The sequence below is a fragment of the Gekko japonicus genome, unplaced genomic scaffold, assembly GCF_001447785.1.
Source record: "Gekko japonicus isolate JY-2015 unplaced genomic scaffold, Gekko_japonicus_V1.1 scaffold1919, whole genome shotgun sequence".
Lineage (NCBI taxonomy): Eukaryota > Metazoa > Chordata > Lepidosauria > Squamata > Gekkonidae > Gekko > Gekko japonicus.
Window position 1 is genome coordinate 77,869 of NW_015176511.1, and position 13,536 is coordinate 91,404.

A 13,536-nucleotide genomic window follows, 5' to 3' on the forward strand; every position below is an offset into this window, starting at 1 on the left:
CTCCACCCCCCAAATCGTCATGAATTTCTCAACTCAGAAATGGCCCCTATGCTCCCTCTAAGCTGTGGAGTCTTGTGAGCAAAAATTCTACTCCGTGAGCTACTGGCGTTAAAGTTGTGAGCGAGCGATTTGGCTGCTGCATGAGTTAGTTTGCTCTGGAGCCATCCCTTCCTGAGCTAAGACAAAAATCTGTGAGCTGGAGGCTAAGAAGCTGTGAGCTAGCTCACACTAACTCAGCTTAGAGCGAACACTGGCCACCATAGCTGTGACCATTGAGAAGCACTGCCCTTCCTTTTTGTCATGTAAGAAGGATCAAGCTGCAGTGATCAGAGATCAAGCGTGTAGGAGGACATACCCAGTCCCACATTCCCAGACCCCAGTTCCCTGCCCCGCGGCAATGTTTCTTTGCTCTACATCGCCTCCTAGTGAGGCCCAGGCTTACTCACGTGGCTATAGGCCCGTATGCTGACCGCCTGACTTTAGACTCCTTCTGCCCTTCCAAGGTCCGGTCAGGGCTTCTCACATCAGCACCGAGCTTGCGTTTGATTGAGTAGACTGGAAACCGGTGGGCTGGGAGGCGTCGGAATTTCTGCTCATTCTCAAAAGAAGGCTGGCCTGGAAAGAGAGGAGCCGATGCCGTTTTTGGGTTCGTGATTCAGATGTCAAAAGTCATCATTGGCAGTGCTGTGCCTTCAGACCAAGCATCAAAGCTCAAAGGGACCTTGGCCAAAATTCTTAAACACGTTCTCCTGGTTTTTTTAGATATGTGTGAGCGCACAAAAATCCCTCCCAGGTATGGATGCCATTAGGAAGAGATTGGTAAGTTTCATCATCAAGCAGAATGAATACTTGTGTGTGATTGTCCTCTAAACTCAGGGTTCCATAGGGAAATCTGAATATATTGTGAATGCAAACATTAAATTTGAATTCTTAACACACACACACACACACCAAGCACATATAGATTTTAAATTTGTGTCATGTTCCATTTCAGCGCTGCCAAGGGCATGCCAGTTTCTCTGCTCTCATTCAGCGCTTCATTTAAAAGTAGACATGCAGGAGAACCATAGGAACAGTTCCGTAATAGGTCAAAACTCTCCTAATGTATTAGAAGCAGGTCTTGTGTCCTGGTAAATCACTTTTCCTAGATTTTTCTAGGCTCCACTGGTGGACCTCCTGATGGCACCTGGGTTTTGGCCAGAGTGTTGGATTAGATGGGCCACTGGCCTGATCCATCATGGTCTCTTATGTTCTCATGATTTGCCTTTTGAGGAAGTCTCATAAAAATTTGTTATTGGTGTCAATTTCCATTCTTCAGAGTTCAGCTTCCTCGTCAGGGTCGCTAGAAATTAAATCTCTGAGTGGGGTGGTTTGTCTCTAGGAGGTCACACTTCTGTCCTTTCTGCAACCTATGTAAAACAGAATTGTTCAGGGGGGTTATTTTTTATAAAGGGAATAGGGTTGTAGTATAGTGAAAGGGTTCAGGAAGGTGCTTTTACAAAGAGAACAGGACTGTAGCCTATGCTGATGTGTATGCTGTATTAATATATTTGATTCTCAATGTGGCCACATCTGTGGATACTTAAAACCAGGGACTGAAGCCATGAACAAAATGGAAAAATGCCCTAAGGTTACAAAAAATCTCAAATCTAAATAATTAAGTCATACATAAACTGGGGCATTCACCTTCCCCAGTAGTACAAGCAGGACCTGTAACAAGTGCCCTCAGAGGCAGTATTGTCAGCCTTCTAGCCTTGGTTTCTGCAGTCAAATGTGTGGGGGGGGGGCTTTCCAGCTCTGTTTTGGTCTATGAGGGAGAAGTCATTGGAGCCAGCCCTGGCAGTAATGGCTGGGCCACTCACTACCACGTGTCTTGCATGACACACCCAGGCCCAGCTGCTTGCCGCTGTTCAACAGCCATTTCCCCACAAAAACTGTTGTGGTGCAGTGGTTAGAGTTTCAGACTAGGATCTGGGATCTGCCGTGGAGCCTTACCGCATGACCTTGGGGGCAGTCACACATTCTTAGCCTAACTTACAGGGTCGTTGCGTGGATAAAATGGAGGAGAGGAGAGCGACAGAAGCTGGTTTGGGTCCCCATTATGAAGAAGGGCAGGGAATAGATGAAGTAAATAGATTTAAAATATAGCTGAATACAGGGAGCCAGAGGTCATTTCGGGGGGGATCGCGGGGGATCGCAGTACCCGGGTGAGGTACGGGGGGCAGGGCACATGACGAAGCCCCACCCCCTGCTTCAGAATTGTTCAGGGGGGTATTTTTTATAAAGGGAATAGGGTTGTAGTATAGTGAAAGGGTTCAGGAAGGTACTTTTACAAAGAGAACAGGACTGTAGTCTATGCTGATGTGTATGCTGGATTAATATATTTGATTCTCAATGTGGCCAAATCTGTTCAACAGCCATCAGCCCACAAAAGCTGTTGTGGTGCAGTGGTTAGAGTTTCAGACTAGGATCTGGGATCTGCCGTGGAACCCTACTGCGTGACCTTGGGGGCAGTCACACATTCTTAGCCTAACTTACAGGGTTGTTGCGTGGATAAAATGGAGGAGAGGACAGCGACATAAGCTGGTTTGGGTCCCCATTATGAAGAAGGGCAGGGAATAGATGAAGTAAATAGATTAAAAATATAGCTGAATATGGGGAGCAGATAAAAGGTAGGTAGGTTGGTGGGAAGGAGAGAACAAAGCAGGGGAAAGTGAGGACATGGCCAGGTGGAAGACAAGAGGTAATAGTGTGTAGAGGGAGATACAGGAGAAAATTGGATGCCCCTCACAGGTACTTGCGGGTTCCCCACTACACAACAACTACACAATTTTCCTGGGTAGAAACTACCATGAGGAAGGAAGGAGGGAAAGCTGAAGAGTGGGGTGGGCAGATAAACGTAGGTTGGGTGGTGGGTGGGAAGAAGGAAGCAGGAAAAGGGGAGAGGCTATGGGGGCTTTCAGGGAAGGAAAAGAGGAAATAGTGATGGAGGAGGAAGTGATGTAGCCCCCGAAAGTCCTCGCGGGCCCCCCACTTGTATTATCTATCTGTTATATACACGATCCTGCTCTTACTGCATTGTTTCCTACTTTTATAATTCCATTTTCTGCATCACTTGACAGATCATGTGTGATACTTTTTTGCACTGTTTCTAATTTTTATAATCCTAGTCCTATTGCATTGCTTATTAGATCTCTCGTGCTATTGGATTGCATTGTTTTACTCCAGATAATCTGCCTTAAAGTGTCAGCAAGAACGGTAGCCTACAAAGTAAAATAAATGAACAATGCTTACATAGTTATACCCTTGAAAGTCCATCGAAGGCAATGGGTTTAGAGGGGTGTCATTCTGTTCAGGACTGCAATGTTCGGTACCCTATGCTGTGTACAGCCCACCATTTCATGGACGGCTGTTGCCGTGGTCTATTTTGAACCGCTGATAACAGATGGTGTAGCCGTTATTTTTCCCTGAGACGATTGACTGAATCTGTTAACCAAAACTGCAACACCCTATGTTTGTGGGACTGGTAGCTGCAAACTACGTGAATTGAGCAGATGGAATCGGGGGGGGGGTACCCCTCAAGCAGTGAACCTTGTTAGGAGCATGGGAAGGCTGCTGCAGGCTTCTCTCTTGTCCTCTGTGCAACGTTGGAGGGTCTGCCCAGTTCCAGACTGAGATGTGCTAAATGGCCAGAGAACTGTCCGTGACATGTTTCTGCAGGGATCCAGAAAAGGCACAGCTAACTGCATCCAGCTTCCCGAGAGTGGCAGCTTTCATTTTTTTAAAAAGAGGTGTCTATTCTTTATGAATGTGAAGTTGTGATGGGAAGAGTTCACGTAAGATATTGGTTGCAATCTCAGAAGCTGGAGAAGAGACTGAATGGGATTGCCCGTGGCTGGGTGAACAGGAGGGGAGGGGCCGTGGCTCAGTGGCAGAGCCTCTGCTTGGCATGCAGAAGGTCCCAGGTTCAATCCCCGGCCTCTCCAGTTAAAAAGGACCAGGTAGTGGATGATTTAAAGACCTCTGTCTGAGACCCTGGAGAGCTGCTGCCCGTCTGAGTAGACAAGACTGACCTTGGACCGAGGGTCTGATTTAGTACAAGCAGGGCTATTTTTGGGCAGGAACGCACAGGAGCGGAGTTCCGGCTGGCTTCCAAGTTGGCCACGCCCAGCAGGAACTCATTAGCATAATAGGCCACACCCAACAGCAGAAACTCATTAGGATTGGCTACATTAGGGGTGTGTGGCCTAACATGCAAAGGAGTTCCTGCTACAAAAAAGCCCTGGGTTTTGACAACAAACAAGGTAAACAGAATAACAAGCAAAAGGTGGGTGTGGCTGGATAACCACACTTCTGGTAACATGTGGGTGTGGCCTAATGTGCTAATGAGCTGTGCTGTCAGGGGTGTGGCCCAATATGCTAATGAGTTCCTGCTGTTGGGTGTGGCCCATTATGCTAATTATTTCCTGCTGGGCTTTTTCTACAAAAAGAGCCCTGAAAGGCAACTTCGTGTGTGCTGTGGCGAAAGGTCAGTAGGCTGTACAGCTGTTTGTCCATCTCACATGTAGGGTTGTCAAGAGATCTCTTGGAATTACAATCGATTTCCAGGCCACAGAGCTCAGCTCCCCCGGAAAAAATGGATGCATCGAAGGGTGGACTCCATGGCATTGTGCCCCGCTGTGGTCCATCCGCTCTACAAACCCCACACTCCCCACCCTCCAGCCCCCACACCGCCAGGAATTCTGCACTCCCGTGACTAGCGCAGCCAAAATAAAAAATAAAAGTGCAGAAGAAATGATAAAACACAAGACAGGTGCTGCAAATCAGCTTGAGTTGCGTCATTTATGTGAAAAACCAAGTGGGGTGAATCCAAGTGAGCGGATAGGGAGGGGGGATTTCTGTTGGTTCCCCTTTCCCACTGCAAGTGGTTCCTCCGGGTCCTTTAGCCCCACACAGTTGCCAACTCCTGGTTGGGAAATTCCCTGAGTTTTGGGGGACAGAGCTTGGGGCGGGTGGGGACGGGTGAAGGGAGGGAACTCAGCAGGGATGCAAGAGCACAGAGTCCACCCTCCAACGCTGCCACGTTCTCCTCAGGAACTGTAGTCTGGAGATCAGTTATAATTCCAGAACAGCAGCAGGCCCCACCTGGAGGTTGGCAACCCAGAACCGGTATGTTGTGGAGCTCAGCGAGCTGCAGGAGGCAGGAGAGTTCCATTCCACCAGGGCTCTTTTTGTAGAAAAAGCCCAGCAGGAACTCATTAGCATAATAGGCCACACCCAACAGCAGGAACTCATTAGCATATTAGGCCACACCCCTGACAGCACAGCTTATTGGCATATTAGGCCGCACCCCCATGTTACCAGAAGTGTGGTCATTCAGCCACACCCACCTTTTGCTTGTTATTCTGTTTACCTTGTTTGTGGTCAAAACCCAGGGCCACTTTTTGTAGCAGGAACTCCTTTGCATGTTAGGCCGCACACCCCTGATGTAGCCAATCCTAATGAGTTTCTGCTCTTGGGTGTGGCCTATTATGCTAATGAGTCCCTGCTGGGCGTGGCCGCTAGCCATGGTGGCTGAGGGGAACCTCTACATTCAGAGGCACTAAGCCAGAGAGAGGAACAAGGAAGCATCAGGGGAAAGCCTCAGCCTCTCTGCCCTGTTGTTGGCCCTTGGAGGAACTGGCCGGCCACTGTGTGAGCCAGGATGCTGGACTGGATGGACCACTCGTCTTCTCCAGCAGGGCTCTTTTGATGTTTTTATGCAGACCTTGGTCTCTCTGCCCTGTTGTCGGCTGTCCAGAGGAACTGGTTGGCCACTGTGTGAGACAGGATGGTCAGATCCAGCAGGGCTCTTCTCAGGGCTTTTTTGGTAGAAAACCCCCAGCATGAACTCATTAGCATAATAGGCCACACCCAAGAGCAGAAACTCATTAGCATATTAGGCCACACCCCTGACAGCACAGCTCATTAGCCTATTAGGCCGCACCCCCGTGTTACCAGAAGTGTGGTCATCCAGCCACACGCACTTCTTATTCTGTTTACCTTGTTTGTGGTCAAAACCCAGAGCTTTTTTTGTAGCAGGAACGTCTTTGCATGTTAGGCCACACACCCCTAATGTAGCCAATCCTAATGAGTTTCTGCTCTTGGGTGTGGCCTATTATGCTAATGAGTCCCTGCTGGGCGTGGCCAACTTGGGAGCCAGCCGGAACTCCGTTCTTGTGCGTTCCTGCCCCAAAATAGCCCTGCGTTCCACTAATAGAAAATTTATCTGGACCCAACCTACTTTTTCTTGGTGTAGAATTTTAAATTCACTGATATAAAAGATATATAAAAAAGACCTACCTCACAGGGTGTCTGTTGTGGGGAGGGGAAAGGAAAGGAGTTTGTAAGCCGCTCTGAGACTCCTTCGGGTAGTGAAGGGCGGGGTCTAAATCCAATCTCTTCTCTTCTTCTTCAATATACCAGGGGACCCCAACATGGTGCCCATGGGCGCCATGTCACCTGTTCATACCTTTCCTGGTGCCCACCAAGTGCTCTTAGAAAGTGGGTGGGGCCAGATGAGGCATTTGCTCAGCAAGGTTTCTGATTGGCCATTGTAGATAGATTTCATTGGCTGTATGTTGCTTTGGCAACAGCTGCCACCCCAGCACAAAGATCTTCTCTGTGTGACTGAACGTAAGCCATTTTATGGCTGGCTCCACCTCCCGAGGCAGGCGTTTTGTGGAAGCTGTTTTGTGGCTGTGCTCCCCCCTCTGTGTCAGAATTCTAAAGGTGCCCACAGGATCAAAAATATGGGGGACCCCCCCATCGACACCCCACATAGGCTAAAATGCATAACACAGAGTATCCCCTCCCTTTTAAACCGGCTGCTTATCCCAGCACACTGTAGCCCAGCTAACACCAGTTTTTCAGAAACTTAAGCAGAGAGATTTTATAGTTCTGCTGTCTAAGATCCTATAACCAGAGTCGCTAGGGATTTAATCTTGGGCCGGTCCGCTTTCCAGACTGTCTCTTGCTGAGACTCAAGGCAATCCTATTATTTATTATTAAAGCAAAAGAAAGGTAAAAACAGACGGGGGCGGCAATGAATTTTAGAAGGCACGCAAACGCAAGTTTTGGCAAACCTCTGAGGGAAAGCAGCTTTAGGGCTGAGGAGCAGCTGCTTACCGAGGAAGCTCTCCCGCAGATGACCTAGGGTTGCCAGCTGTGGGTTGGGAAATACCTGGGGAGGGAGGGCTTTGGGGAGGGGAGAGGCCTCAGCAAGGGTACGGTGCCATAGAGTCTACCCTCCAATCAGCCATTTTATCTGATCTCTATTGTCTGGGTATCAGTTGTATGTATGTATGTGTGTGTGTATATATATATACCTGTACCTTTACATATATGTGTCTGTGTGTGTAAAGGTAAAGGTTTCCCTTGCTTGCAAGCCAATCAAATCTGACTCTAGGGGGCGGTGCTCATCTCCATTTCCAAGTCGAGCCAGCGCTGTCCGGAGACTTTTCCATGGTCATGTGGCCGGCATGACTAGATGCCGAGGCGCACGGAACGCTTTTACCTTCCCACCAAAGCGGCACCTATTTATCTACTTGCAGTTTTTTGCTTTCAAACTGCATATGTATGTATATATGTATGTATATGTATGTGTGTATATGTGTGTGTGTGTATATGAATATGTATATATGTGTGTGTGTACACACACACAAAAGCCTCTATTGGCATATATCACGTTCTCCATACAGTCAATACACAAATATAGAGGTAGCAAGGATAATTTGAGTAGAAACATTTGAACAATTTTCAATCGGTCCTTGATTTAGGGTTGCCAAATCCACTTACCCCTCGGAGCGGGGGAGCCTCATTGCTGTCCGGGAGAGCCTTTCGGGCGCCGGCAGGACATCACCGGAAGTGACGTCCGATGTTGCTGACATTGGGGGTGTGGCCGAGCTCGCCGGGGGGGAAAACATAAGGTTTTTCCCCCTTGCTGACGTTGGGGGCGTGGCCGAGCTTGTTGGGGGGGGAACCATATGGTTTCATCCTCTGGTGACGTAGCTTCGGGTGCGGGGTTCCCCCCGGGCCCCGATTCCGCCGGGGCGGAAATCGGGGCTCCAAAGCGGGGGATTCCCCGCCCCCCGGGCCCATTTGGCAACCCTACCTTGATTACCAAACTTAAAAATAGGGCTACCTTTTCAGTTATTTCAGGTAACGAGTCATTAAGAAGATGGTACACCATCAAGGCGTCCGAATGGCCCAACAAACTGAGTAAAATTGGATCTAAAAGATATCAGTTGTAATAGTGGGAGATCTCCAGGGCCCACCTGGAGGTTGGCAACCATACAATAACTCCGCCTCCTCCTGGGTCATGAGCATTCCATACACCAGCCCCATAATTCCACCACCCAATGTGGACTAGGGTTGCCAACTTCCAGGCGGTGGCTGGAGGTCTCCGGCTATTACGACTGATCTCCAGGCGACAGAGATCAGCTCACCTGGAGAAAATGGCCGACTTGGAAGGTGGAGTCTATTGCATTATATCCCATTGAAGTCTGTCCCCTCCACAAACCCGGCCCTCCTCAGGCTCCACCCCCCCCCCAAATTGTTGGAAGTGAAGGTTCTGATCCCCTGCCTCAACCTCCAGACACCGTGGCAAGAGAGAGCCAGATAGTCACGCCGACCTTTCCTTCCTGTGCTAACTATCCTGTCAACAGTGTTCCCGCTAAGCAGAATTAGTGTGAGCTAGCTCACAGTTTTTTAGCCTCCGGCTCACACATTTTCATCTTAGCTCAGGAAGGGTGGCTCCAGAGCAAACTAATTTATGCAGTAGTCATATCACTCACAACTTTAATGTCAGGAGCCCACCAAGTAGAATTTTTGCTCACAAGACTCCACAACTTAGAGGGAGCGTTGCCTGTCACTATCCCTTCGATATGTAGAGTGGAGATCTCAGGGAACAACTTTCTTCCTTCCGTTCCTTCTCTCCCCAGAACTTCTTTCCCCTTCCTCCTGCACACACCAAGAGGGTAGACACATGCTGTCCCCATCTTGGCACCTTGACTCAGATGGTCACTCACCAAGGGTCATTTCCTGCAGGAGCGCACAGGAGCGGAGTTCCGGCAGTAAAGGGCCCAGGGGGCGGGCACATGCAACAAGCCCCACCCCCTGCTCCCAGCAGCCCTCAGTCAGAGCAAGAAGCAGCCAGGTAAATTACAGAGCCCCCCCCCAGCCCCCCCCGGTCCAAAACAGTCCACTGACACCTTTAAGACCAAGTTTTATTCAGGTACAAGCTCTCCCTCCTCTGCAAGGACAGATCTGCACGTTCCCTCCCACCACCACCACTAGCTAGGAATCCAAAACAGTCCAGTGGAGCCTGAGCGGTGGGTGTTGCCTTCTGATAGACTTCTGGTGATGTCAGGGTGCGTGGCATATGCAAATAAGTTATGCTAATGAGTTATGCTGATGAGCTCCTGCACCTCTTTTTCTACGAAACGACCCCTGCCGCTCACCATCTGAGTTCATCCTTAGTTAGCTAGACTAGAATATTATCCCATATCTCATCTTTCCTATCCAGATTGTAGTTCTAGAATAAAGAGACTCGTATTAGTCTGTTTAAACTGAAAACGTGGCTCTGTGTATCTTTGTGGCACTCTAAGTTTTGTTACCCTGGTTGGACACACTTCTGTGCTAAAAGTTTTTATCCACTCTGCTAATAGTGGTTACTGATTGGAATCCTAGATAGAGGAAGAGACGGCTAGTCTTTTTTAGAAGACTTATATGGAGGGATGATTGGATCATGATTCATTAAGGGCCCCTCCATCGTGATTCATTGGCACTGCCCTCCTAAGGCAATACCCACTTCAGAATGCAGAAAATCCCATTCGAAATGCCCTCACCCATGTCTTAAACTTCCCACTTGCCAAAAGCTAGCATACCAAGTATCATGATCTGGGCTGTGCTACCAGAGGTCTACTAGGCCCAGGGAGCCTGGCTAGCTGTAGGGGAGGCTGGGCCTACAAACCCCAGAAGGCCTTGGGAAGTTTTGGCACCAATTTTGACCAATAGAGAAGAAGAGGGCTGGGGAATAAAATAACTGGTACAAGAGGAGAAGCTGTTCTTCTTCCCAGGGGACAGGGCCAGAAGAGAGGCTGCTGTGGAGAAGAAACCCTCATCCTGAGGGAAGGGTGAGTAGTCTAAGGCCACTTGAGATAGTGAGCTAGGGACAGTATATATTTAGATGCGTTAGGGCATTTGATTTCTTTTCACCCACTTACTGTTATTATTCTGCACCTTGTTCGTTTGACCTCCTATAAAATAAACTATTTTCACCGTTCACTCTGCCTGGTCCTCACACCTATTATTCGGCCAAAAGGGAGGTCTGAAGGTCTTGGGAGGGTGCTCTGGGCCTTCTCAAGGGATCCTAAATCCAGAGTGGTGGCAGCATCAGAATGACACCCCACCTGAGCTGTGACACCAGGGAATAAGATTTGAGCTAGTTTCCTATATGCAGGGAGGGCCTAGTATTTTTGGAAGGGGAAACATTACGGGGGGTGAAAGAGATATGGTATAGTGTAGTCTTTCAGCTGTCACACTAGGATCTGGGAGACATCAGGTTCGAATCCCCACTCTGTCATGGAAGCTTTCTGGGTGACCTTGGGCTAGATGCACTCTCTTGGCCTAACCCTTCCTCACAGGATTGTTGTGAGGAGAATGATGTAAGCTGTTTTTGGCCCTGAAGTAAATAAAAAAGTAAGCTGATACTGGCTGGTGCAGAGGAACAATAAGAAAGTGGCAAACAGCCAGAAGTAGATACGGCGCAGCGACGGGCGGCTTCCTCGGCTGCTTCGAGGACGCCCGATCCTTAAACGCTTTTTAGGAGTTTTCTGGGAGACCGGGGGGCTTCGGTAGACCCCCTGTAGAGAGGTCTAATGCAGGGGACTCTGTTGCGGCCCCTCCCACTCTTGGCAACGCGGGGGGGGGGGACCGATGCTGTCCCGAAGCGGGAGCGTTTTTTGGAGTAGAGCATGTGCGTATGCTCTATACAAGCTGCGACCATCCGTTTTTTTTTAAACTTTGCTTGGATTTAAATTACAATATGGATACAATATAAAACGCAGAAGAAGAGGAAAGGACTTGTGAGTATGCGCAAAAGTACTGTGCTTGAGACGTTGCATTGTAAGATACCCCAAATGTTTTGTGCCCAACTTGAGAGGATTAGCGGCTGGAGAAGGAACGGGGAATTCGATGGATGTTTCTGTTTTTCTTGGGGGGAAAGAATTTTCGGGGACTCACATTTGAGCATGAACGATTGAACTATTGGAAGATTACGTGGATATATGTATAGTGGAAGCAACTAAACTCTTAAAATGGCATCTCCAGATGAGTTGGAGGAGGAGGTGTGTGATGATGAGATGTTAGTAGGGGAACTCACACTGGAGCTATTTATGAAGATATTAAGGGATGAAATACAAAAAGGCATCAAACAAGCTTGTGTGAACGTGCTTGGAAGTTTACAACGAGCCATGGAAACTGAGGAGAGAAGTGAAGGGAAACCGCTACAGGGCAGGGGAGATGATGTGAAACAAAAGGCATGTTGTTATAAAGAGGTGTACGTTAGTACCCAGCCTGCGTCGGTAATAGAAGTAGAAAAGAAGAGGAAAGAATCGGCCTATTCAGAGACAGAACAAAAAAAAAAAGAAGCAGAGACAAAATATACCTGATATGGAAGGGAGAAATAGAAAGAAAAGGAAGAAAAAGAGATCAAGACAAGGTGTGTGGAAAAGTAGGAGTGAAAAGACAACCAGGAACATAACTATGTGGAACTATTGGAAAGAAAGCTTTGAAACAAGAACATATACAGGGGGAAAAAAGAGCTACGGGGATTTATTGAGGCAAAATAAAAAGAAAAAAAAGAGAGCAAGACGGGGTGTGTGGAAAGGCAAGATCAAGAATGCAGCTTCGGACACAATTAGGTGGAAGCATAGAAGAAGCAGCTTGGAAATAAAATCTCACGCATGTCAAGAGAAAAGCCACGTGGACTCATTGAGGCAGAAAAATAAGCTTCAGATTCATAGGAAAAATATTAAGATGTATGGAGGTGATGGGTGTTGTAGAATAGTGGATCTACCGGTAAAATGAATTGATGGTCTTGTTGTATTTTAATAGTGATGATTTTGGTTTTAGGAATAATCATGTATTTATGTGAGATGGGTATACTGGTAGTACAAAATATGAGAAGCAATTTTCCATTGATTGGGGATAAGAAAATAAGGATTGGGGTTAAAACAGTTTTGAGGACTTTTATAGGAAATATGAATTTATGGCCTCCATTGTACAATAACTTGGATGAATTTGTTTAAGTATTTCAGTTAGGTAGGTGATTGATATATGTAGTAAGTTTGTTTCTCCCTTACACTAGTATTTATTTATTGGTTATATAGGGGGGCTTAATTAGGGCTGTAGATGGTTGATTTGCAATAGGGATTTGTGTTAAAAAGGAATTTATGGCTCTTGTTGTAATTTGATATAGATAAATGGGTTTATATGATTAGTTAATTAATTAGTAATATTTGAGGGTTGTAAGGTATTTTTGAGATGAAAATTATATGAGTAAATGGTTTGTTAATAATGGGGAAAATATGTTTTATTTGTTTATATATTTATTTATTTATGTAGCTATGTGGGCCTGGCGGCTATAAGGTACTTTACAGATGAAATAGGAAATATAATGTAAAGAAAATGCCTGGGTATTTATTTAGTAGATAGCAATATAAAAGACTGTAATAAGGAAAGGGGGGTGTAGTCTGACAATTATTAAGGGGAAAATGAGAGACCTTATGTAGAGAATTTAAAGTCTGTAGAGAATGGGTAAATTAAATAGTATAAAAAGCAAGTTAAAACTTAAGGTGATAACAGCTTTAGGAAGGCGCGCATATAGTGTTGATTTGTGTCCGCAGCCTCTATGATTAAGAAAATAATATGTATGATGGTATAATAACAGTATCATGTAGGATATATTTGTATCCATATTGTTCTTTTTTGGGATTGTATGTAGTGTTTGTCTGGCATATTGAAAACCCAATAAATAAATAAAAAGAAAGAAAGAAAGTGGCAAACAGTACCAGTAAAAAAACCCCAAACAGGTTTCTTTTGCCCCTGGCAAACCATTCCCTCTCCAATTTCTAAGGTGGTGGGGTGGCGGTACAGTTCTGAGAACGCAGACTGGCCCTGAGGAAACTGTCTGTACTGATTGCTTCTCATTTTCCTGCCCCCACTAGAGTGGGTGGAATAACAGCACTGACTCACGGTTCCTGTTCTAACAGGTACGGCGTGGCACACCATGCCACATGGCTATGAGGCACGCATCTGGAGCCACATTAGTGCTTTTCCTCAGAGGATTCGCTAACGAGGACTGAACTTTGTTCCAGATTCATGCCGGCTGTAACAAATTGGCTGGCTGCAGAGTCAGACTTGTCTGTGGTGGTAAAACATATATTAAAAAGAGTCTTTTGTTGTCTTGCCAGAGGTCATTTCGGGGGGGATCGC

The 13,536-nt window shown here is 47.0% G+C and overlaps 1 protein-coding gene across 1 annotated transcript in view; it reads right to left on the reverse strand.

Annotated features, from left to right (window-relative positions):
• LOC107123987 overlaps nucleotides 1-13,536 on the reverse strand; it is a 33,474-nt gene that overhangs the window by 11,378 nt on the left and 8,560 nt on the right. Inside the window, exon 2 of the mRNA XM_015427358.1 lies at nucleotides 447-615. Coding sequence (XP_015282844.1) covers nucleotides 447-615 — 169 coding nt within the window. The remainder of the gene's footprint in view (nucleotides 1-446; nucleotides 616-13,536) is intronic.